This window comes from Entelurus aequoreus, linkage group LG13 (genome assembly GCF_033978785.1).
Source record: "Entelurus aequoreus isolate RoL-2023_Sb linkage group LG13, RoL_Eaeq_v1.1, whole genome shotgun sequence".
NCBI classification, from domain to species: Eukaryota; Metazoa; Chordata; class Actinopteri; order Syngnathiformes; family Syngnathidae; genus Entelurus; species Entelurus aequoreus.
Window position 1 is genome coordinate 3,485,176 of NC_084743.1, and position 26,890 is coordinate 3,512,065.

At 36.0% G+C, this 26,890-nt stretch overlaps 1 protein-coding gene across 1 annotated transcript in view; it reads left to right on the forward strand.

The window, feature by feature from the left end:
* pdgfd (platelet derived growth factor d) overlaps positions 1-26,890 on the forward strand; it is a 135,254-nt gene that overhangs the window by 81,619 nt on the left and 26,745 nt on the right. Inside the window, exon 3 of the mRNA XM_062068397.1 lies at positions 5,980-6,157. Within this exon, the coding sequence (XP_061924381.1) occupies positions 5,980-6,157 (178 nt within the window). The remainder of the gene's footprint in view (positions 1-5,979; positions 6,158-26,890) is intronic.

Sequence of the window (26,890 nt, forward strand, 5' to 3'; positions counted from 1 at the left end):
CATGAAGTACACGTTTGTGTACTTATGGACTAAGTACATCATATAAAAATATGATTCTTAGTTTTTATTCTAAATAGGGTGCAATAAGCCCAAATAGCAAAGAGAAATACAAAAAAGCATGTAAACAATTAGCTTGGGCTTTAAGAGGTCTTAATTAAATTAAATAAATTATGAATGAAAAGGAGCAGAAAGAAGTTAGAAACTTATATCTGTCCTCTATTGACTTTCAATGTTGGCAACTACAAAGCCTAATTTTCATTTTGGCAATAATTAAACCAATAATGAAGACATATTTGTACTTTTTTTAATAGATTTACATTGTTTTATTCCACCGTGTAGCTAACACCGCCGCTTGAAATGTTTCTTTCCATTGTCACTCTTCTAAAACTACATTTATTAAAGACCTCCGTTCCTTTTGGATCATAATCACTTTCTCTCTTTTACAAATCTGTTTTGAATGCTGTTTGGTAGAATCGTAGCGTGTGACTTGTACATGATTTTTAGGATATTATACTCTACCACAGGGGTCACCAACCTTTTTGAAACCAAAAGCTACTTCTTGGGTAGTGATTAATGCGAAGGGCTGCCAGTTTGATACACACTTAAATAAATTGCCAGAAATAGCCAATTTGCTCAATTTACCTTTAACTCTATGTTATTATTAATAATTAATGATATTTACACTTAATTGAACTGTTTAAAAAGAGGAGAAAACACGAAAAAAATGACAATTAAATTTTGAAACAGTTTATCTTCAATTTCGACTCTTTAAATTCAAAATTCAACCGAAAAAAAGAAGAGAAAAACTATTTAATTCGAATCTTTTTGAAAAAAAAAAAAAAAAATTTATGGAACATCATTAGTAATTTTTCCTGATTAAGATTAATTTTAGAATTTTAATGACATGTTTTAAATAGGTTAAAATCCAATCTGCACTTTGTTAGAATATAAAACAAATTGGACCAAGCTATATTTCTAACAAAGACAAATCATTATTTCTTCTAGATTTTCCAGAACAAAAATGTTAAAAGAAATTCAAAAGACTTTGAAATAAGATTTAAATTTGATTCTACAGATTTTCTAGATTTGCCAGAATAATTTTTTTGAATTTTAATAAGTTTGAAGAAATATTTCACAAATATTCTTCGTCGAAAAAACAGAAGCTAAAATGAAGAATTAAATAAAAATGTATTTATTATTCTTTACAATAAAAAAAAAAAAAATTTTACTTGAACATTGATTTAAATTGTCAGGAAAGAAGAGGAAGGAATTTAAAAGGTAAAAAGGTATATGTGTTCAAAAATCCTAAAATCATTTTTAAGGTTGTATTTTTTCTCTAAAATTGTCTTTCTGAAAGTTATAAGAAGCAAGGTAAAAAAAATAATTAATTTAATTAAACAAGTGAAGACCAAGTCTTTAAAATATTTTCTTGGATTTTCAAATTCTATTTGAGTTTTGTTTCTCTTAGAATTAAAAATGTCGGGCAAAGCGAGACCAGCTTGCTAGTAAATAAATACAATTTAAAAAATAGATGCAGCTCACTGGTAAGTGCTGCTATTTGAGCTATTTTTAGAACAGGCCAGCGGGCTACTCATCTGGTCCTTACGGGCTACCTGGTGCCCGCGGGCATCGTGTTGGTGACCCCTGCTCTACCACTTTATGACTTTCAACTGTTGGAATATTGGCTTTCCCAGTATATGCATTTCCGGTAAAGATACTCTTTTCTGCAGAAGGAAGATTGCATTCAAACACTTTTTACATAAACGACCCCACAATATTTAGGACAGAAAAAGGAGGTGAAGAGGTTAAATGGGTTTCACTGGCAGGGAGTTTTTATTTTTGGCAAACAATTTGTCCTTCAGGCTTGACGAAATGGACTTTTTTTTTAATATGCGGCACAATTGCCTTTGTAGGCACAAACAAGAAAGAGAACAGCAGGGGGGAGGAAAGACTTAAAAAGGCTAAGGAGCTTATTTTGGATACAGTTATCCAACAATTGGTGCTGTAATTAACAACAATTATTACTGATTTACTAACACTGAATGCACGCCATTAGGCCATAAATAAAAAGAAACATGGACCATTTATGGCACAACACAGAATGTATGACGAGGGGTCTCAAACTCACAACCTGGGGGGATGGAATTACTGAACAGACATCTCATAGAAATGTGTCTATTATCGACACGATCACGGAAGAGTCTGTCTCTCCATAGTCAGTCATATAGCAGCCATTGCATCCTTCTGAACGTCGTTTGTGCTTAACTGTGCCAGACTAATTCCAGGTTGGATAAATCACACTGCGTCTTACTATTGTGAACAAACACACATTGGGCAACTTCCAGGTGTCTCTAACCATCTCCTGAGAACTCACCAGTGTCCAAAAAAATGTAATTTTTACGTACAATTTTACATTTACATTTTCTGGAAAAACTGTAATTTTTGAAAATAGGGCTTTGGAAAATTGGGATTTCTGGATTTTTTTCTGAAATTGGAAAATGGTAGTTTGATTGTCCAAGGTGAGTGGAGTGTGTGGATGGTGGAACGGTTCCAATCGGATAAGAAATGTGGGATATGAAGAGTTTGGTATGTTTCCCATTCATTGTCAATGGGGAGAAAAATACCGGAAAACTGGGAATTTTGGGAAAGGGAAAACATGTTTTGTGTTCAATATATGGGAAGAGTAGTGTGGGTGGACGGTTGAAAAGTCGGAATCAGGTTTAAAAATGCATAACATTTTGAGAATGTAGTTATTTTTTATAACTATGAATACGTCTGTTCATTTTACTTAGAAATTTGGAAATTTCGGGAAAAACTGTAATTTTTGAAAATATCGATTCTAGCACAATTGTCCTAGATGATATGAATGGGTTGGAATTTTTCAGAACGGTTGAAAAATGTTGACGTAGTAACAGTTCAAATTTTAATTTAAACCGGGAATTTTTACGGAAAAAACCTAACTTTTGTTGTCCCATTTAAGAAGAACGTTTTGAAGGTGGAATGGTCACAAACGGTTGAGAAATGTGCACTGTGAAAACTTTCCAGGAAGAGGTGAAAATAGGGTTTTGGAAAATTGGGAATTCCTGGATTTTTTTCTGAAATTGGAAAATGGTATTTTAAAATGCATAACATTTTGAGAATTTAGGTTATTTTATCATTATGAATACGTCTATTCATTTGACTGGGAATTTCCTAGAAATTTTGAAATTTCGGGAAAAACTGTAATTTTTTAAAATACCGATTCTAGCACAATTGTCCTAGATGATATGAATGGCTCGGAATTTTTCAGAACGGCTGAAAAATGTTGACGCAGTAACAGTTCGAATTTTAATTGGTCTTTCGGAACGTTTTGAAGGTGGAATGGTCACAAACGGTTGAAAAATGTGCACTGTGAAAACTTTCCAGGAAGAGGTGAAAATATTACTTTGGAAAACCGGGAATTCCTGGAATTTTTTTGAACTTGGAAAATGGTAGTTTGATTGTCCAAGGTGAGTGGAGTGTGTGGATGGTGGAACGGTTCCAATCGGATAAGAAATGTGGGATATGAAGAGTTTGGTATGTTTCCCATTCATTGTCAATGGGGAGGAAATTACCGGAAAACTGGGAATTTTGGGAAAGGGAAAACATGTTTTGTGTTCAATATATGGGAAGAGTAGTGTGGGTGGACGATTGAAAAGTCGGAATCGGGTTTAAAAATGCATAACATTTTGAGAATTTAGGTTATTTTATATAACTATGAATACGTCTATTCATTTTACTCAGAAATTTGGAAATTTCGAGAAAAAATGGAAATTTTGAAAATATTGATACTAGCACAATTGCCCTAGATGATATGAATGGCTTGGAATTTTTCAGAACGGCTGAAAAATGTTGACGTAGTAACAGTTCAAATTTTAATTGGTCTTTCGGAATTTCGGGAAAACCGGGGATTTTTACGGAAAAAACTTTTGTCGTCCCAATTAAGAAGAACGTTTTGAAGGTGGAATGGTCACATACGGTTGAAAAATGTGCACTGTGAAAACTTTCCAGGAAGAGGGGAAAATAGGGCTTTGGAAAACCGGGAATTCCTGGAATTTTTTTTGAATTTGGAAAATGGTAGTTTGATTGTCCAAGGTGAGTGGAGTGTGTGGATGGTGGAACGGTTCCAATCGGTCAAAGAATAATGGAAATTGTGCATATTCGAGAAATGTCCTGTAAAACCGGGAATTCTAGGATATTGTTTTTCAAATTTTTTTGGGGATCTGGCGATTACCGGTCGGGCGGAACATTTTGATACTGGAACAGAAAACTCTGGGCTGTGGAGCGCACCAAATTTATATAATAATAATAAATAGATTATTTTTTTGGGGTGTAAAATCTTATATGTGTAATTGTTTAGACAAAAAGATATCAAGAAACATAAATATTAACTTAACGACAGACATTTATCCATGAAAATATGGAAAAGCTGCTGATGGTGTGTTTGAGGGATAAGCGACTCAAAGGAGATACTGCAGAAGTCCGAAACTGGAAAATGAATGGGATCCAATCCGTCAATAGTAGAGTTTAAACTTTTTGACCCCTGGATCCAACTTTTCCACTACAGAAGGGCCCGGGGCCCACTCAAATACTAACAGTGAATTAGTAATATTACTAGGGATGTCCGATAATGGCTTTTTGCCGATATCCGATATGCCGATACTGTCCAACTCTTTAATTCATAAATAAAATAAAAAATAAACATTGATTGAATTACCGATACCGATATCAACCGATAAACACAGTCGTGGAATTAACACATTATTATGCCTAATTTGGACAACCAGGTATGGTGAAGAAAAGGTACTTTTTAAAAAAATGAATCAAATAAAATAAGATAAATAAATTAAAAACATTTTCTTGAATAAAAAAGAAAGTAAAACAATATAAAAACAGTTACATAGAAACTAGTAATTAATGAACATTTGTAAAATTAACTGTTAAAGGTTAGTACTATTAGTGGACCAGCAGCACGCACAATCATGTGTGCTTACGGACTGTATCCCTTGCAGACTGTATTGATATATATTGATATATAATGTAGGAAGCAGAATATTAATAACAGAAAGAAACAACCCTTTTGTGTGAATGAGTGTAAATGGGGGAGGGAGGTTTTTTGGGTCAGTGCACTAATTGTAAGTGTATCTTGTGTTTTTTATGTGGATTTAATTTAAAAAAAATAAAAAATAAAATAAAAAAAAACCATACTGATAATAAAAAAAACGATAATTTCCGATATTACATTTTAACGCATTTATCGGCCGATAATATCGGTCTGCCGATATTATCGGACATCTCTAAATATTACTCTTGATTTTAATGGGATTCATTAATGATATCAATATCATTGTGAAATGATATGAAAGCAGGTGTTAATCACTAAGATAATTAACAAGGTTTAGGTAAGGCTGATTAGAAAAATAAATATTAATCAAATGTACTGCAAAACTGATGAAAACTGATAAAAAATAAATGTACATACAATTATGCAGTTCTAAAATAAATAAATTCTAACTTAATTAAATTAATTAAACTCAATTTAATACATTTTTCAATACATTTTAAGTGCAAATGAAAATACAGAGTCACCACTTTAGTCGTAATTTTTGCGCGTTAGAATTTTTTGTTTGATATTGTCATTGCTGCCACAAGTGGTGGAAAAGGGTATTACACCCGAGTACCGTCGCTGCCCAAACGGACCACAGCTGAGGAACTGATATTCTTAGGCGGCCCTCTAGGGGGCGCTCACGGCCAGACAATGGGTACAAGCCCTTCCATAACGTACCTACTGTCATTTTATTCATAGTTTTGTGTATCGTAAAATATTCACTTTTAAGCCACTTCAATTTTTACTTGAGCCACGAATGTATTTCAATCAAACTTTGCAGCGTGTGCTTTTTTTAAAAAAAAATGTTTTTCTCCGACTTTTTTGTTCACTCTACTCCCAATTTCCCCGCGCAGGTATGACTTTGTGGAAGTGGAAGACCGATTAGAGGCCAGCACTATAATTTGGGGTCGCTGGTGTGGGCAGAAAGCGCCGCCGAGTGTCAACTCCAAATCCAACGTCCTCAGACTCACCTTCAAATCTGACGACTACTTTGTAGCAAAACCCGGATTCAAAGTCTACTACTCTTTGCTGGTGAGAGAAACGCCCACACACACTCCACAGACAGACACACACACACACACACACACTCCCACTACACCAGAGCTGGACAACTATTTTGACTCGAGGGCCACATTGAGAGATGTTTTTATTTATTTTACATTTAATATTCAGCTGATAAAAATAACTGTGCATTTATCCTGTAAACAGGAAGTAGTCTTTGCCATTAAGTTGACTGTTTCAGTCTGGTCTTTTTGTTGATTCCTACAAAGGGGTTCTTAACCTTTTTTGATTTCGGGGCCCAGCTTTTCCACTACAGAAGGGGCCGGGAGCCCACTCAAATATTAACCCTTTTCCCTCTTTCGGAATTTCGGGAAAACCGGGAATTTTTACGAAAAAAAACTAACTTTTGTTGTCCCAATTAAGAAGAACGTTTTGAAGGTGGAATATTCACAAACTGTTGAAAAATGTGCACTGTGAAAACTTTCCAGGAAAAGGTGAAAATAGGGCTTTGGAAAACCGGGAATTCCTGAAATTTTTTTTGAACTTGGGATATGGTATTTTGATTGTCCAAGGTGAGTGGAATGTGTGGATGTTGGAACAGGCTGAATATTTTGAAGTTGGAACAGTTTGAATCAGATGGAAAATGTGGGAATTGTGGAACTTTGAAGAATGTCCCATTGATTTCAATGGGAATTTCCCAAAAATGTGGGAATTTCGGGAAAAGATGAAACATTTTTTTTAAATGGTAAAAAATGTAATGGTCTGAATGAGTTAAAATGGTTGGTGTTGGAATTGTTCAAATCGGTCGAGAAACGTTCAAGTAGTAACATGTTGAATTGAGAAATGGTATTATGGAATTTCGGGAAAACCGAGAATTTTTCCAGTTCGAAAAAAATATTAGTTTTTTGTCCTAATTAGCAGAAATGTTTTGACGGTGGAACGGTTGAAGTGGGTTGAAAAATGTGGAAGGAGTAATCGCCAGAAAAAAAGGGTGGAAATAAGGCTATGGAAAACCAGGAATTCTGGAAAATCCTGGAATTGTTTTAGAATTGTTGAAGTAGAGCACACAATTACTAAACAGGCTGAATATTTTGAATTGTGGAACTTTGAAGAATGTCCCATTGATTTCAATGGGAATTTCCCAAAAATGTGGGAATTTCGGGAAAAGCGGGAATTTTTTTTTAAATGGTAAAAAATGTAATGGTCTGAATGAGTTAAAATGGTTGGTGTTGGAATTGTTCAAATCGGTCGAGAAACGTTCAAGTAGTAACATGTTGAATTGAGAAATGGTATTATGGAATTTCGGGAAAACCGAGAATTTTCCCAGTTCGAAAAAAATATTAGTTTTTTGTCCTGATTAGCAGAAATGTTTTGACGGTGGAACGGTTGAAGTGGGTTGAAAAATGTGGAAGGAGTAGTCGCCAGAAAATAAGGGTGGAAATAAGGCTATGGAAAACCAGGAATTCTGGAAAATCCTGGAATTTTTTTTAGAATTGTTGAAGTAGAGCACACAATTCCCAGACAGGCTGAATATTTTGAAGTTGGAACAGTTTGAATCAGATGAAAAATGTGGGAATTTTGGAACTTTGAAGAATGTCCCATTGATTTCAGTGGGAATTTCCCAAAAATTTGGGAATTTCGGGAAAAGCTGGATATTTTTTTAAATGGTAAAAAAAACTTCAATGGTCTGAATAATTTGATATGGTTGGTGATGGAATTGTTCAAATCGGTCGAGAAATGTTGAAGTAGTAACATGTTGAATTGAGAAATCGTAATACAGAATTCCTGGATTTTTGGGAAAACCGGGAATTTTTCCAGTTCGAAAAAAAACGTTTTTTTTTTGTCCTAATTAACAGGAATGTTTTGACGGTAGAACGGTTGAAGTGGGTGGAAAAATGTGGAAGCAGTAGTCGCCAGAAAAAAGGGTGGAAATAGGGCTTTGGAAAACCAGGAATTCTGGAAAATCCTGGAATTTCTTTAAACTTGGAAAAAAAAGGTAGTTTAAATATCCAGGATGGTGGAATGTGTTGATGGTGTAATGGTTTGAATCGGCTGAAAAATGTGGATTTGATTTTTATTTGATTTGATTTTTATTAACGGATGGAAATGGAAAATGGAAATGGTGGAAGTTTGAAAATTGGCCAATTAATTTTTAAATGGGGAAAAATGTCCCGGAAAATCTTGGAATTTCTTTGAACTTGGAAAAAAAGGTAGTTTAAATTTCCAGGATGGTGGAATGTGTTGACGGTGGAATGGTTTGAATCGGCTGAAAAATGTGGAAATGGTAGCAGTTTGGAAAAATGGCCACTTCATTTTGAATGGAGAAAAATGTCCTGGAAAATCTGGGAATTTTTTTGAACTTGTAAAAAAAGGAGTTTAAATTTTCAGGATGGTGGAATGTGTTGACGGTGGAATGGTTTGAATCGGCTGAAAAATGTGGAAATGGTAGCAGTTTGAAAAATGACCAATTAATTTTGATTGGGGAAAAATGTCCTGGAAAATCTGGAAATTTTTTTGAACTTGTAAAAAAAGGTAGTTTAAATTTCCAGGATGGTGGAATGTGTTGACGGTGGAATGGTTTGAATCGGCTGAAATTTTTTGAAATGGTAGCAGTTGGAAAAATGGCCAATTCATTTTGAATGGGGAAAAATGTCCTGGAAAATCTGGGAATTTTTTTGAACTTGTAAAAAAAAAGGTAGTTTAAATTTCCAGGATGGTGGAATGTGTTGACGGTGGAATGGTTTGAATCGGCTGAAAAATGTGGAAATGGTAGCAGTTGGAAAAATGGCCAATTCATATTGAATGGGGAAAAATGTCCCGGAAAATCTGGGAATTTTTTTTAACTTGTAAAAAAAAGGTAGATTAAATTTCCAGGTTGGAGGAATGTGTTGATGGTGGAATGGTTTGAATCGGCTGAAAAATGTGGAAATGGTAGCAGTTTGAAAAATGACCAATTCATTTTGAATGGGGAAAAATGTCCCGGAAAATCTGGGAATTTTTTTCAACTTGTAAAAAAAAGGAGTTTAAATTTCCAGGATGGTGGAATGTGTTGACGGTGGAATGGTTTGAATCGGCTGAAAAATGTGGAAATGGTAGCAGTTTGGAAAAATGGCCAATTCATTTTGAATGGGGAAAAATGTCCTGGAAAATCTGGGAATTTTTTTGAACTTTGAAAAAAAGGTAGATTAAATTTCCAGGATGGTGGAATGTGTTGACGGTGGAATGGTTTGAATCGGCTGAAAAATATGGAAATGGTAGCAGTTTGGGAAAATGGCCAATTCATTTTGAATGGGGAAAAATGTCCTGGGAAATCTGGGAATTTTTTTGAACTTGTAAAAAAAAGGTAGATTAAATTTCCAGGATGGTGGAATGTGTTTATGGTGGAATTGTTTGAATCGGCTGAAAAAAGTGGAAATGGTAGCAGTTTGAAAAATGGCCAATTCATTTTGAATGGGGAAAAATGTCCTGGAAAATCTGGGAATTTTTTTGAACTTGTAAAAAAAAAGTTAGATTAAATTTCCAGGATGGTGGAATGTGTTGCTAGTGGAATGGTTTGAATCGGCTGAAAAATTTGGAAATGGTAGCAGTTTGGAAAAATGGCCAATTCATTTTGAACGGGGAAAAATGTCCCGGGAAATCTGGGAATTTTTTTGAACTTGTAAAAAAAGGAGTTTAAATTTCCAGGATGGTGGAATGGTTTGAATCGGCTGAAAAATGTGGAAATGGTAGCAGTTGGAAAAATTGCCAATTTATATTAAATGGGGAAAAATGTCCTGGAAAATCTGGGAATTTTTTTGAACTTGTAAAAAAAAGTTAATTTAAATTTCCAGGATGGTGGAATGTGTTGATGGTGGAATGGTTTGAATCGGCTGAAAAATTTGGAAATGGTAGCAGTTTGAAAAATGGCCAATTCATTTTGAATGGGGAAAAATGTCCTGGAAAATCTGGGAATTTTTTTGAACTTGTAAAAAAAAAGTTAATTTAAATTTCCAGGATGGTGGAATGTGTTGACGGTGGAATGGTTTGAATCGGCTAAAAATGTGGAAATGGTAGCAGTTTGGAAAAATGGCCAATTTATTTTCAATGGGAAAAATGTCCTGGAAAATCTGGGAATTTTTTTGAACTTGGAAAAAAAAGGTAGTTTAAATTTCCAGGATGGTGGAATGTGTTGACGGTGGAATGGTTTGAATCGGATGAAAAATGTGGAAATGGTAGCCGTTGGAAAAATGGCCAATTCATTTTGAATGGGGAAAATTGTCCCGGAAAATCTGGGAATTTTTTTGAACTTGTAAAAAAAGGAGTTTAAATTTCCAGGATGGTGGAATGTGTTGACGGTAGAATGGTTTGAATCGGCTGAAAAATGTGGAAATGGTAGCAGTTAGAAAAATGGCCAATTCATATTGAATGGGGAAAAATGTCCTGGAAAATCTGGAAATTTTTTTGAACTTGTAAAAAAAGGTATTTCAAATTTCCAGGATGGTGGAATTTGTTGACGGTGGAATAGTTTGAATCGGCTGGAAAAATGTGGAAATGGTAGCAGTTTGAAAAATGACCAATTCATTTTGAATGGGGAAAAATGTCCCGGAAAATCTGGGAATTTTTTTGAACTTGTAAAAAAAGGAGTTTAAATTTCCAGGATGGTGGAATGTGTTGACGGTGGAATGGTTTGAATCGGATGAAAAAGGTGGAAATGGTAGCAGTTTGAAAAATGGCCAATTCATTTTGAATGGGGAAAAATGTCCTGGAAAATCTGGGAATTTTTTTGAACTTGTAAAAAAAAAGTTAATTTAAATTTCCAGGATAGTGGAATGTGTTGATGGTGGAATGATTTGAATCGGCTGAAAAATTTGGAAATGGTAGCAGTTTGGAAAAATGGCCAATTCATTTTGAATGGGGAAAAATGTCCTGGAAAATCTGGGAATTTTTTTTAACTTGTAAAAAAAGGTAGTTTAAATTTCCTGGATGGTGGAATGTGTTGACGGTGGAATGGTTTGAATCGGCTGAAAAATGTGGAAATGGTAGCAGTTTGGAAAAATGGCCAATTTATTTTCAATGGGAAAAATGTCCTGGAAAATCTGGGAATTTTTTTGAACTTGGAAAAAAAAGGTAGTTTAAATTTCCAGGATGGTGGAATGTGTTGACGGTGGAATGGTTTGAATCGGCTGAAAATTTTGGAAATGGTAGCAGTTTGGAAAAATGGCCAATTCATTTTGAATGGTGAAAAATATCCTGGAAAATCTGGTAATTTTTTTGAACTTGTAAAAAAAGGTAGTTTAAATTTCCAGGATGGTGGAATGTGTCGACTGTAGAATGGTTTGAATTTATATCAACTCCATTAGGTTTGGCCAATTTTGTGAATCTCTCCGCCGTGTCGTTAATGCGGGAAATGTGTGGGCTCGCAATGATAAATAACACAAAGAAAGAAAAAAACACGATCCAAAAAACTTTCATAGAGCCTTCCATCCCTAATATTAATATCAGGAGAGAAGAAAGGGAGGACTTGTGATGTTCTCCAACCTGTAATCAGCAGGGGGGGAGAGCAGCATCAGCAAAGAGGCAGAAAGCCATTTATAGATGTTGTCTGGCTTCTTCTTTCATGTCACAGATGGGCTGAACATCGCTCATTATCTGGAAGAAAAAAAACAAAACAAGAAAAGAGCGAAGACGCAGGAAGGGCAAGTCGCACGGAGAAATCCATTTGTCCAACATCCCTTGCTTTCATGCTCTCTGTTTGATGACAACACCCGGCTGTCGTCACTACGTCATGTCGAGCAGTGGTCCCCAACCACCGGTCCGGGGACCGGTACTGGTCCGTGACGCATTTTGCTACCGGGCCGTACAGAAACATTAATGCTAGGTTCACACCAACGGCGCTTTGACGGCGCTTTAAAGCGGCATGCAAAGCGGCATGCAAAGCGGCATGCAAAGCGGCGTTATAGCGTAACAAAGCCTGATTAAAGCGTGAGGGTCCTAATGGATCGTGGGAAAGCTTGTAGTGAAGCGGGACATGCGGCAAGTTCGCCAAAAATTTGTAAACGGTTTAAAAAAATTGAAATGAAGATATAAAACATAATATAACGAGAAAAAAAAGAGAAATTGAAAAAAGAAATGAATATAAAAAATGTGTGGATAATTGCCTTTGATTATTTTCAACTAGCATAATAAATAAAAGATAGATATTTATTAAGATGACAAAAATAATAGAAATGAAGATATAAAACATAATATAACGGGGGAAAAAAAGAGAAATTGAAAAAATAAATGAATATAAAAAATGTGTGGATAATTGCCTTTGATTATTTTCAACTAGCATAAAAAATAAAAGATATATATTTATTAAGATGACAAAAATAATAGAAATGAAGATATAAAACATAATATAACGGAAAAAAAAGAGAAAGTGAAAAAAGAAATGAATATAAAAAATGTGTGGATAATTGCCTTTGATTATTTTCAACTAGCATAATAAATAAAAGATAGATATTTATTAAGATGACAAAAATAATAGAAATGAAGATATAAAACATAATATAACGGGGAAAAAAAAGAGAAATTGAAAAAATAAATGAATATAAAAAATGTGTGGATAATTGCCTTTGATTATTTTCAACTAGCATAATAAATAAAAGATAGATATTTATTAAGATGACAAAAATAATAGAAATGAAGATATAAAACATAATATAACGGGGAAAAAAAGAGAAAGTGAAAAAATAAATGAATATAAAAATGTGTGGAAAACAGTATACTGAGTTTTTCACATTTTTGTTTTTGTTTTTGTTGTAACAATGCACAACAGAGCTTGATAATCGTGTCAGAGCCTGATTTAAAGCGTCAGGATCTTATCAAAGCGTAATAATGTTCAATAAAGCGTAATAAAACGTATCAAATTGTGATTTAAAGCTTATCAAAAGCGGGATCAAAGCGTGAGGAACGGTAACAAAGCGGCAACTAATTCGTATCAGAGGGTATCAGAGCATATCAGAGCATATCAAAGCATAACATTACTTCGGAGATCGGGATATTCGTGGAAAAATTTACAAAAATGACGGCGCTTTGCTCGCCGATTTAAAGCGCGGCAAGCGCCGTTGGTGTGAAGCAGGCATAAATCATTTACGAACCCCGTTTCCATATGAGTTGGGAAATGGTGTGAGATGTAAATATAAACGGAATACAATGATTTGCAAATCATTGTATTCCGTTTTTATTTACATCTCACACCATTTCCCAACTCGTATGGAAACGGGGTTTGTATAAGGGACTGCATTTTTTCCCCGACTTAACTTTGGCCTGTGCCACCAGACCAGGGGTCTCAAACTTGTTTTCATTGAGGGCCACACCGCAGTCATGGCTGCCATTAAAGGGCCCGCTTGTAACAGTAAATAATTAATGAATTTGTCTATGAATTTAAATATTTAAAAAAAAAATGTACGTAAAGAGTAAAAAAAAAAATCTGTGGCTTAGTTGCCAGTAAAATATTTTACTGTAAAATATATGCTGTTTTTTATTATTATTTTTACAACATTGTGGCAGTTCCTCCGCCGTGGGTTCCCCTGACCACCACACACTGGCACGAGAGCCCCGGTATTCTGGTTTCAATAATGTTTTTATTTAGTCCACTCCGCGGCAAACGCACTCGACTTTTCAGCCTCAGTCTTGCTCTCCCTTGTGCTCTCCAGCGTGTGTCTTTTTCTCTCTCCATCTCCAACTTTGTGTCTCAGCCCGGCTGCTGCTAATAAGGGCTGTCAGAATAATTTTATCTTGAGTTCCCAGGCGCGAAGCAAAAACATGTCTTTGAACCTACCACGAAGAAGGCTTGTAAAACTCCACTGTGTAGGGGGGAAGCAACATGAAGGTGTTGTTTTCTTTCATGTATTGTAATCAACAGAAAGATATTGTCTGACCCAAGAACTACAAAAGCGAAGAAGAAGCAGGACCAGACTCCCCTCCAGGCGCCGCTTTTTTGAACTCTTCTAGGAACCTCTTTTTTGAAGTGTTTTACGACCTTTTCTGTGAACTGTTTACAATCTTTTCTTTTGAACTGTTCTGTAACGCAACGCTGTTTACGACCCACGTCCCTTTGAAAGCAGCTGTTGCCATGTGGTCAGGGAAAGTTCAAATAAAGGAGGAGGCATACAATCTTTCGCCAGAGCGTGCTGAGACACTGTAGAAAGGTACAGCGTCCATGCGTCTCTCCTCAAATTGAACCAAATTAAATTCTGTCTCTGGTTCTTGTTTTGTTTAATAGATGTCATCAGTGTTTGAACCTGACAAGGGCGACAGGTGATTAGATAACCAGCCCCAGCTGGGCAATCTACTCACCTGCCGCAGGCTTCAAGGCCGTTCCTTACACACTCCCGCTCCGACTGCAGGCCCGCAGACCACGCCCCCCCCCCCTCCACAAACATATTACTGTAAATATAAATACAATACTGCTGTTTAATTTTATTTTGGCAACTCAGATGCCAGTTTTTTAACCATAACAAAATGTGGTACCATAAAATCATCAACTGTAGATTTTACAGTAAAAAAAAAATCTAAACATTTGACAGCTCAGCCGACAGAATTTTACTATGAAAAAACAAACATTGGTCGTTGTGGAGGGAGATGTAGCCAGCGCTGCCTGCAGGAGCAAAAGTCACCGCCTCTGTCCATGGTGCTGAGGACAGAGAACCATCAGACAGGGGCGTAACCGTGCTGACGGCGAGACACAGCTGGCAGGTGATTAGATTTCACAGGTGGTACGTGTTAATCTAATCATCTGTTGTCTTTAACAGTAAGCGGCCGGGAGCAAGAGGGGAGAGAGGATACGGACGTGACTGAAAAGTCACGTTCTACTAGGAGACCAAACTTTTGTTGACAACATTATCATTAAAAACCTTGTTAAACCTGCATGCTTGGCTCTGGTGCCATGTCTGACAGTGGAACCGCTAGGAAGCGACTTCCACAGTCGTTTTTTTTATTTATTTGGATTTTCACCAACAAAGTTAGATGATATAATATTTGTTGCAATATTGGACACTATTTTTTCCCCCTGTCAAACTAGAAAAAAAACACTAATACCTTTAGTAAGAAAATAAGAAAGTAATGAGAGAAAATATAAGGTGTTTTATTGACACATTATTTCCAGGCTTTTACGGGCCATATAAAATGCGTGCAGGGCCAGATCTGAGTTTGATACCTGTGCACTAGACACACCAATAAGCTTGTTTGTATATGAACAATAAAACTCCTCATAGGAAGTCACCATTTGTTATATTTGTTGACTTTTTTTAAATTATTTTTATTTTATTTATTTATTTATTAATCAATCCAACAAAACAATACACAACAATACCATAATGATGCAATCCAATTCCAAAACCAAACCTGGCCCAGCAACATTCAGAATAGCAATAAACAGAGCAACTAAGTAAAATAAAAAATACAAATAAAATAAAATAAAATAAAATAAAATAAAATAAAATAAAATAAAATAAAATAAAATAAAATAAAATAAAATAAAATGAAATGAAATGAAATGAAATAAAATAAAATAAAAATAAAAATAAAAATAAAAATAAAAATAAAAATAAAAATAAAAATAAAAATAAAAATAAAAATAAAAATAAAAATAAAAATAAAAATAAAAATAAAAATAAAATAAAAATAAAAATAAAAAATAAAAATAGATATAGATATAGATATAAATATAAATTAAATTAAATTAAATTAAATTAAATTAAATTAAATTAAATTAAATTAAATTAAATTAAATTAAATTAAATTAAATTAAATTAAAATTAAAATTAAAAATAAAAATAAAAATAAAAATAAAAAATAAAAATAAAAATAAAAATAAAAATAAAAATAAAAATAAAAATAAAAATAAATTAAATTAAATTAAATTAAATTAAATTAAATTAAATTAAATTAAAAATTAAAAATACAAATACAAATACAAATACAAATAAAATTTAAAAAAAAATATATATATATATATATATATATATATATATATATATATATATATATATATATATATATATATATATATATATATATATATATATATATATATATATATATATATATATATATATATATATATAAATGAAAAAAACATGTGACATGATACAATGCACAGTAATGAACATATCAAATAGAAAAGTGACAAGATTGTTGCCAAAGGCTGATTTCCATCTGCATCTCATTGCAAAGAAACAAGCCTAGGGCTTCCACTAATTCAGTGTTACAGTGAGTTGTATTTTTCATGCACTTATTTTTGCTCTATTTATCTGGCACAATTGGAAAGCCGATCCCTGAAAATAATGCCTACATTAATCCGGTCCGTGGTGCAAAAAAGGTTGGGGACCACTGATGTAGAGTACATGTATTCTGTATTATAACATGCTGCTATGCAAATGTTACATAAAAGACACCAATGGACGAGGATGACAGCTCGGATAGGCTTCTTCTCTCATAGGAAATGGATGGTTTAGTCAGAGGAATATTTTCCCCTCCTTTGAGATATCATTGCATGTGAAGTACATTATTTTAGAGGACACAACATGGATGCGCTCTTTCAAATGCACACATCGTACTTTAAGAAGCGGTACCGGGAAACGGGAGTAAGGGAGAACTGAACTTTCAGTTTTAAAACCCATCCATTTTACAGATTTTCTCAAAGCTTTACACGGCTTTGTTCACTCTCCCAGCGCTGGTGCCGCCATTGTTTGTACCTTATTTGCCAGACTATAAAGCGCAAACTAAATTTTAGAAGGAAAAAAATTAAAATTTTCCATATATTAGCCGCACTGGACTACAAGCTGCAGATATAAACGTTGTGAAATGAGTTATTTACACAGAAATATTCTGCAAATGTTTATTTACATACCTTAATTGTTTCCAAACGGTGTCTGTATCAGGGCCCATCAAACAAAACAGAAGTATCGTCATGACACTTTAGTCCAGCTAACCAGACTCGATAACTCCATGCTGACGTTTTGGTGAATTTACTGAGGAATTTGTGAAAGTGAAACAATACAAAAAGAATGCCGTCGTAAATTAATACTAACACAGACACTTGTAAACGTGTTAGCATATTAGCTAATGCTAACGATGCTAGCTTCAGTACATTATGATAGCACGTACACATATGCGTGGAAACAGTCCTACAGACATTACACATGGGGCAGTATAGTAAGTAGGAATTGTTTTAGTTACAGTATATTGTAAAACTTACAAAGGTTTGACTTAGACTTCCTTTATTGTCATTCAAAGCCTTTGGAGCAGAACCTCCAGCTTCTGTAACAGCTTCTTCCCTCAGGCCGTAAGACTCTTGAACGCATCATAATAATCCCCTCAATTCCCCCCAAAAACGGATTAAACACACTGGACTATAACAATATAACATACATCCGTAAACGTGCATGCATACGCAAAAGTGCAATATATTTATCTCTACAGTAATCTATTTATTTATATCTGCACCTTATTGCTCTTTTATACTGCACTAAAACGAGCTAAAGCAACAAAATGTTGTTCTTATCTGTACTGTAAAGTTCAAATTTTGAATGACAATTAAGGAAGTCTAAGTCTAAGTTTGGAGGGATGAATGAAGAATCCATACGAGTAGTAACGTACGGCTGGCCATAGCATATTAGCTAATGCTAACAATAGCACGTACACCAGGCCTGGGCAATTATTTTGACTCGGGGGCCACATTTAGAGAAAAAAATGTGTCTGGGGGCCGGTATATTTATTTTTAGGAACACTAATACAAAACCTCAAAATAATGTCTGATTGAATGCTAAAAACGTCACGACAGACCGCCTTAAAAAACGTAATGGAATTTTACATTTTTCAATGAACGATAAAACACTGAATATTGACAAAATATGAATGTTACACCCCCTTTCGATCGACATATTTTACAATCAAGGGAAACGCAACAAAAATGCAACAAACAGTGAAATATGAACGCAAAGCGTACAAAATAAACCAACCTACAATCTGATATATCTGATATATCACTAAGCTTTAGAACTTTGTCGTGAAAATCACCTTCCGCGTCTGTGGAAACGCTTCCCGCCCACACTGCTTGGTGCCTCGTCTGAGCTGCTGTGACGTAAATTACCATAGCAACAAATTAGATTACCATAGTAACTGGTATATCATCCAAAAGCACAGATTCCAACCCTTGAAAGACTTAGTATAGTTCAAGACTTACGGTCATTAGAAAACATGACTGCACATCATAATGGCAGCTACACTTTCCATCTTAAACATCTAAAAATAATTATTTGGTAATGTCCGGCGGGCCAGATAGAAAAGCTTAACGGGCCGCATGCGGCCCCCGGGCCTTAATTTGCCCAGGTCTGACGTACACATATGCATGAAAACACTCCTACAGACATCACACATGGTTTAGCAAGTATGAATAGATTTAGTTATATTGTAAACTTTACAAACGTTTGGAGTGATGAATGAAGAATCCATACGCTATATCCATAAAACGGCACTTGTACTTCCGGTTGAAAGCGCGGTCCAAACAGAAGGGCAGCACCTGCAGTGAGCAAACTCGTCCAAAAGATTGCGCCGTAGCACAAACAATAATACACCTGTTCAGTTTTTAAAACTATTTGCATTATAGAAAATCCATAAATTATCTGCAGTGTTCAAAGAGTAAGAAAAAAGTGAATTTACGGTATTTACTTCTTTGTTGTAGAATAAATGGTTAAAGTTAAATTCTAGTCACCTCCTATCCTTTTAGACAGCCATACCAATATGTGGGGGAACTCTTTCCTCCTAAAGGGAGGGTTCCAAGGGTAATTTGCATTTCTGCATTGGTTTGAGAAATTTAAGCGCTAAAACGGACCCGTTATAGTCTCCTTCTCCTTGTCAATGTGTTCATTCAGCAGGTCTAATTTGTTCTCCTCGGAGCTGTCAAACTGATAAGAGGGAGGAGATGAGGTGGAGGAGGAGGAGAGAGGTGGAGAACGCAGCCATGGAAGCAGAGAACAGGTGTTGGAGATGCTATCAGCAAGTCAGCTAATGACTTCAAGACTCTGAACCAGGAGAGGAAGACTGTAGAGAAGTTTAGTTGGAGAACATGGATTACATTAGAGACTTAGTAGGGAGTGAAGATAGAATGGTTAGGGTTAGGGTTAGGGTTGGGGTTAGGGTTAGGGTTACGGTTAGGGTTTTTAAATAGTTTATTGCAGATAGAAGTTTAGTTGGACAACATGGATTACATTAGAGATTTAGTGGGGAGTGAAGAAATAATGGTTAGGGTTAGGGTTAGGGTTAGGGTTAGGGTTAGGGTTGGGGTTAGGGTTAGGGTTGGGGTTGGGGTTAGGGTTACGGTTAGTAGGGAGGGAAGATAGAAGTTTAGTTGGAGAACATGGATTACATTAGAGACTTAGTAAGGAGTGAAGATAGAAGTTTAGTTGGAGAACATGGATTACATTAGAGACTTAGTAAGGAGTGAAGATAGAAGTTTAGTTGGAGAACATGGATTACATTAGAGACTTAGTAAGGAGTGAAGATAGAATGGTTAGGGTTAGGGTTGGGGTTGGGGTTAGGGTTACGGTTAGGGTTTTTAAATAGTTTATTGCAGATAGAAGTTTAGTTGGAGAACATGGATTACATTAGAGATTTAGTGGGGAGTGACGAAATAATGGTTAGGGTTAGGGTTAGGGTTAGGGTTAGGGTTGGGGTTAGGGTTAGGGTTGGGGTTGGGGTTAGGGTTACGGTTAGTAGGGAGGGAAGATAGAAGTTTAGTTGGAGAACATGAATTACATTAGAGACTTAGTAGGGAGTGAAGATAGAAGTTTAGTTGGAGAACATGGATTACATTAGAGACTTAGTAAGGAGTGAAGATAGAATGGTTAGGGTTAGGGTTGGGGTTGGGGTTAGGGTTACGGTTAGGGTTTTTAAATAGTTTATTGCAGATAGAAGTTTAGTTGGAGAACATGGATTACATTAGAGACTTAGTAAGGAGTGAAGATAGAATGGTTAGGGTTAGGGTTGGGGTTGGGGTTAGGGTTACGGTTAGGGTTTTTAAATAGTTTATTGCAGATAGAAGTTTAGTTGGAGAACATGGATTACATTAGAGACTTAGTAGGGAGTGAAGAAAGAATGGTTAGGGTTAAGGTTAGGGTTAGGATTAGGGTTAGGGTTAGGGTTAGGGTTAGGGTTAGGGTTAGGGTTAGGGTTAGGGTTAGGGTTAGGGTTAGGGTTAGGGTTAGGGTTGGGGTTGGGGTTGGGGTTAGGTTTGGGTTAGGGTTTGGTTTGGGTTAGATTTAGGGTTTTTAAATAGTTTATTGCAGATAGAAGTTTAGTTGGAGAACATGGATTACATTAGAGACTTAGTAAGGAATGAAGATAGAAGTTTAGTTGGAGAACATGGATTACATTAGAGACTTAGTAAGGAGTGAAGATAGAAGTTTAGTTGGAGAACATGGATTACATCAGAGACTTAGTAAGGAATGAAGATAGAAGTTTAGTTGGAGAACATGGATTACATCAGAGACTTAGTAGGGAGTGAAGAAAGAAGTTTAGTTGGAGAACATGGATTACATTAGAGACTTAGTAGGGAGTGAAGATAGAAGTTTAGTTGGAGAACATGGATTACATTACAGATTTAGTAGGGAGTGAAGATAGAAGTTTAGTTGGAGAACATGGATTACATTAGAGACCTAGTAGGGAGTGAAGATAGAAGTTTAGTTGGAGAACATGGATTACATTACAGACTTAGTAGGGAGTGAAGATAGAAGTTTAGTTGGAGAACATGGATTACATTACAGACTTAGTGGGGAGTGAAGAAAGAATGGTTAGGGTTAGGGTTAGGGTTAGGATTAGGGTTACGGTTAGGGTTTTTAAATAGTTTATTGCAGATAGAAGTTTAGTTGGAGAACATGGATTACATTAGAGACTTAGTAAGGAGTGAAGATAGAATGGTTAGGGTTAGGTTTGGGGTTGGGGTTAGGGTTACGGTTAGGGTTTTTAAATAGTTTATTGCAGATAGAAGTTTAGTTGGAGAACATGGATTACATTAGAGACTTAGTAGGGAGTGAAGAAAGAATGGTTAGGGTTAAGGTTAGGGTTAGGATTAGGGTTAGGGTTAGGGTTAGGGTTAGGGTTAGGGTTAGGGTTAGGGTTAGGGTTAGGGTTAGGGTTAGGGTTGGGGTTGGGGTTGGGGTTAGGTTTTGGTTAGGGTTTGGTTTGGGTTAGATTTAGGGTTTTTAAATAGTTTATTGCAGATAGAAGTTTAGTTGGAGAACATGGATTACATTAGAGACTTAGTAGGGAGTGAAGAAAGAAGTTTAGTTGGAGAACATGGATTACATTAGAGACTTAGTAGGGAGTGAAGAAAGAAGTTTAGTTGGAGAACATGGATTACATTAGAGACTTAGTAAGGAGTGAAGATAGAAGTTTAGTTGGAGAACATGGATTACATCAGAGACTTAGTAAGGAATGAAGATAGAAGTTTAGTTGGAGAACATGGATTACATTAGAGACTTAGTAAGGAGTGAAGATAGAAGTTTAGTTGGAGAACATGGATTACATTAGAGACTTAGTAAGGAGTGAAGATAGAATGGTTAGGGTTAGGGTTGGGGTTGGGGTTAGGGTTACGGTTAGGGTTTTTAAATAGTTTATTGCAGATAGAAGTTTAGTTGGAGAACATGGATTACATTAGAGATTTAGTGGGGAGTGACGAAATAATGGTTAGGGTTAGGGTTAGGGTTAGGGTTAGGGTTGGGGTTAGGGTTAGGGTTGGGGTTGGGGTTAGGGTTACGGTTAGTAGGGAGGGAAGATAGAAGTTTAGTTGGAGAACATGAATTACATTAGAGACTTAGTAGGGAGTGAAGATAGAAGTTTAGTTGGAGAACATGGATTACATTAGAGACTTAGTAAGGAGTGAAGATAGAATGGTTAGGGTTAGGGTTGGGGTTGGGGTTAGGGTTACGGTTAGGGTTTTTAAATAGTTTATTGCAGATAGAAGTTTAGTTGGAGAACATGGATTACATTAGAGACTTAGTAAGGAGTGAAGATAGAATGGTTAGGGTTAGGGTTGGGGTTGGGGTTAGGGTTACGGTTAGGGTTTTTAAATAGTTTATTGCAGATAGAAGTTTAGTTGGAGAACATGGATTACATTAGAGACTTAGTAGGGAGTGAAGAAAGAATGGTTAGGGTTAAGGTTAGGGTTAGGATTAGGGTTAGGGTTAGGGTTAGGGTTAGGGTTAGGGTTAGGGTTAGGGTTAGGGTTAGGGTTAGGGTTAGGGTTAGGGTTAGGGTTGGGGTTGGGGTTGGGGTTAGGTTTGGGTTAGGGTTTGGTTTGGGTTAGATTTAGGGTTTTTAAATAGTTTATTGCAGATAGAAGTTTAGTTGGAGAACATGGATTACATTAGAGACTTAGTAAGGAATGAAGATAGAAGTTTAGTTGGAGAACATGGATTACATTAGAGACTTAGTAAGGAGTGAAGATAGAAGTTTAGTTGGAGAACATGGATTACATCAGAGACTTAGTAAGGAATGAAGATAGAAGTTTAGTTGGAGAACATGGATTACATCAGAGACTTAGTAGGGAGTGAAGAAAGAAGTTTAGTTGGAGAACATGGATTACATTAGAGACTTAGTAGGGAGTGAAGATAGAAGTTTAGTTGGAGAACATGGATTACATTACAGACTTAGTAGGGAGTGAAGATAGAAGTTTAGTTGGAGAACATGGATTACATTAGAGACCTAGTAGGGAGTGAAGATAGAAGTTTAGTTGGAGAACATGGATTACATTACAGACTTAGTAGGGAGTGAAGATAGAAGTTTAGTTGGAGAACATGGATTACATTACAGACTTAGTGGGGAGTGAAGAAAGAATGGTTAGGGTTAGGGTTAGGGTTAGGATTAGGGTTACGGTTAGGGTTTTTAAATAGTTTATTGCAGATAGAAGTTTAGTTGGAGAACATGGATTACATTAGAGACTTAGTAAGGAGTGAAGATAGAATGGTTAGGGTTAGGTTTGGGGTTGGGGTTAGGGTTACGGTTAGGGTTTTTAAATAGTTTATTGCAGATAGAAGTTTAGTTGGAGAACATGGATTACATTAGAGACTTAGTAGGGAGTGAAGAAAGAATGGTTAGGGTTAAGGTTAGGGTTAGGATTAGGGTTAGGGTTAGGGTTAGGGTTAGGGTTAGGGTTAGGGTTAGGGTTAGGGTTAGGGTTAGGGTTAGGGTTGGGGTTGGGGTTGGGGTTAGGTTTTGGTTAGGGTTTGGTTTGGGTTAGATTTAGGGTTTTTAAATAGTTTATTGCAGATAGAAGTTTAGTTGGAGAACATGGATTACATCAGAGACTTAGTAGGGAGTGAAGAAAGAAGTTTAGTTGGAGAACATGGATTACATTAGAGACTTAGTAGGGAGTGAAGAAAGAAGTTTAGTTGGAGAACATGGATTACATTAGAGACTTAGTAAGGAGTGAAGATAGAAGTTTAGTTGGAGAACATGGATTACATCAGAGACTTAGTAAGGAATGAAGATAGAAGTTTAGTTGGAGAACATGGATTACATCAGAGACTTAGTAGGGAGTGAAGAAAGAAGTTTAGTTGGAGAACATGGATTACATTAGAGACCTAGTAGGGAGTGAAGATAGAAGTTTAGTTGGAGAACATGGATTACATTACAGACTTAGTAGGGAGTGAAGATAGAAGTTTAGTTGGAGAACATGGATTACATTAGAGACTTAGTAGGGAGTGAAGATAGAAGTTTAGTTGGAGAACATGGATTACATTACAGACTTAGTGGGGAGTGAAGAAAGAATGGTTAGGGTTAGGGTTAGGGTTAGGATTAGGGTTACGGTTAGGGTTTTTAAATAGTTTATTGCAGATAGAAGTTTAGTTGGAGAACATGGATTACATTAGAGACTTAGTAGGGAGTGAAGATAGAAGTTTAGTTGGAGAACATGGATTACATTACAGACTTAGTGGGGAGTGAAGAAAGAATGGTTAGGGTTAGGGTTAGGGCTAGGGTTAGGGTTAGGATTAGGGTTAGGGTTAGGCTTAGGGTTGGGGTTGGGGTTGGGGTTATGGTTAGGGTTAGGGTTAGGGTTAGGGTTAGGGTTATGGTTGGGGTTAGGGTTAGGGTTATGGTTAGGGTTAGGGTTAGGGTTAGGGTTAGGGTTAGGGTTATGGCTATGGTTAGGGTTAGGGTTAGGGTTACGGTTAGGGTTTTTAAATAGTTTATTGCAGACAGAAGTTTAGTTGGAGAACATGGATTACAGATTACATGTTACATTACATACAAACAAAACAGAAGTCATGGTCATGCGCAAGCTAGCTCTCCAATCAGCTAAACAGACTCAATAACTCAACGGTGACGTTTTTGTGAATTTACTGAGGAATTTGTGAAATTGAAATAATACCAAAAAATGCCATTGTAAGTTAATAATGCTAACACAGCTAATGCTAACGATGCTAACTTGATTACATTACGATAGCGCGTACAAATATGCATGGAAACACTCCTACAGACATCACACGTGGAACGCTTTAGTAAGTAATAATTGTTTTAGTTTTATGGTAAAGCTCACAAACGTTGCTTGGAGTGTTGAATGAAGAATCCATACGAGTAGAAACGCTACGGACAAACTGTAGACAAAACGGGATATGCTTCCGGCTCAAGGCACAAAACAGGATTTTCAACCCGCAGGCCGTCGACACAAAAAAAATCTATAAGCGGCAGATATATGTTGTGAAATTAGTTATTTAAACAGAAATATTTTATAAATGTTTATTTACATACCTTAATTGTTTCCAAACTGTGTCTAACACGGCAGTAAAACGGCTGACCAAACAAAACAGAAGTCATGGTCATGCGCAAGCTAGCTCTCCAATCAGCTAAACCGACTCAATAACACCACCGTGACGTTTTGGTGAATTTACTGAGGAATTTGTGAAAGTGAAACAACACAAAAAGAATAATACTAACACAGACACTCGTAAACGTGTTAGCATGTTAGCTAAATGGTACATGGTAAATGGGTTGTACTTGTATAGCGCTTTTCTACCTTTTTTTTAAGGAACTCAAAGCGCTTTGACACTATTTCCACATTCACCCATTCACACACACATTCACACACTGATGGCGGGATGCTAATGCTAACGACGCTAACTTGATTACATTACGATAGCTCGTACAAATATGCATGAAAACACTCCTACAGACATCACACGTGGGACGCTTTAGTAAGTAAGAATTGTTTTAGTTATATTGTAAAACTCACAAACGTTGCTTGAAGTGTTGAATGAAGAATCCATACGAGTAGAAACGCTACGGACAAATTGTAGACAAAACGGGATATGCTTCCGGCTCAAGGCACAAAAGAGGATTTTCAACCCGCAGGCCGTCGGCACAAAAAAAAAATCTATAAGCGGCAGATATATGTTGTGAAATTTGTTATTTAAACAGAAATATTTTATAAATGTTTATTTACATGCCTTAATTGTTTCCAAACTGTGTCTAACACGGCAGTAAAACGGCTGATCAAACAAAACAGAAGTCATGGTCATGCGCAAGCTAGCTCTCCAATCAGCTAAACCGACTCAATAACTCCACCGTGACGTTTTGGTGAATTTACTGAGGAATTTGTGAAAGTGAAACAATACAAAAAGAATAACACTAACACAGACACTCGTAAACGTGTTAGCATGTTAGCTAAATGGTAAATGGTAAATGGGTTGTACTTGTATAGCGCTTTTCTACCTTTTTTTTAAGGAACTCAAAGCGCTTTGAGACTATTTCAACATTCACCCATTTACACACTGTTGGCGGGATGCTAATGCTAACGACGCTAACTAGATTACATTACGATAGCTCGTACAAATATGCATGAAAAAACTCCTACAGACATCACACGTGGGACGCTTTAGTAGGTAAGAATTGTTTTAGTTATATTGTAAAACTCACAAACGTTGCTTGAAGTGTTGAATGAAGAATCCATACGAGTAGAAACGCTACGGACAAACTGTAGACAAAACGGGATATGCTTCCGGCTCAAGGAACAAAACAGGATTTTTCAACCCGCAGGCCGTCGGCACAAAAAAAAAATCTAGAAGCGGCAGATATATATGTTGTGAAATGTGTTATTTAAACAGAAATATTTTATAAATGTTTATTTACATACCTTAATTGTTTCCAAACTGTGTCTAACACGGCAGTAAAACGGCTGATCAAACAAAACAGAAGTCATGGTCATGCGCAAGCTAGCTCTCCAATCAGCTAAACAGACTCAATAACACCACTGTGACGTTTTGGTGAATTTACAGAGGAATTTGTGAAATTGAAATAATACCAAAAAATGCCATTGTAAGTTAATAATGCTAACACAGCTAATGCTAACGACGCTAACTTGATTACATTTCGATAGCTCGTACAAGTTGCTTGGACTGATGAATGAAGAATCCATACGAGTAGAAACGCTACGGACAAACTGTAGACAAAACGGGACATGCTTCCGGCTCAAGGCACAAAACAGGATTTTTCAACCCGCAGCGCCTGCAGTGAGTGAACTCGTCCAAAAGATGTCGCCAGAGCACAAACATTAACACGCCTTTTCAGCGTCTCTGTCGGTGCGAACACAAAAAAAAAAGAATCCATAAATTAGACGCACAGTTCTATAAGCGGCAGGGCTCAAAGCGTAGGAAAATTGTATCGGCTTGTAGTCCGAAAAATGCAAACAAGCACTATTTGAGTCCTAATTGCATCTCTGGTGCAAATGTCAAAGTGTATGTT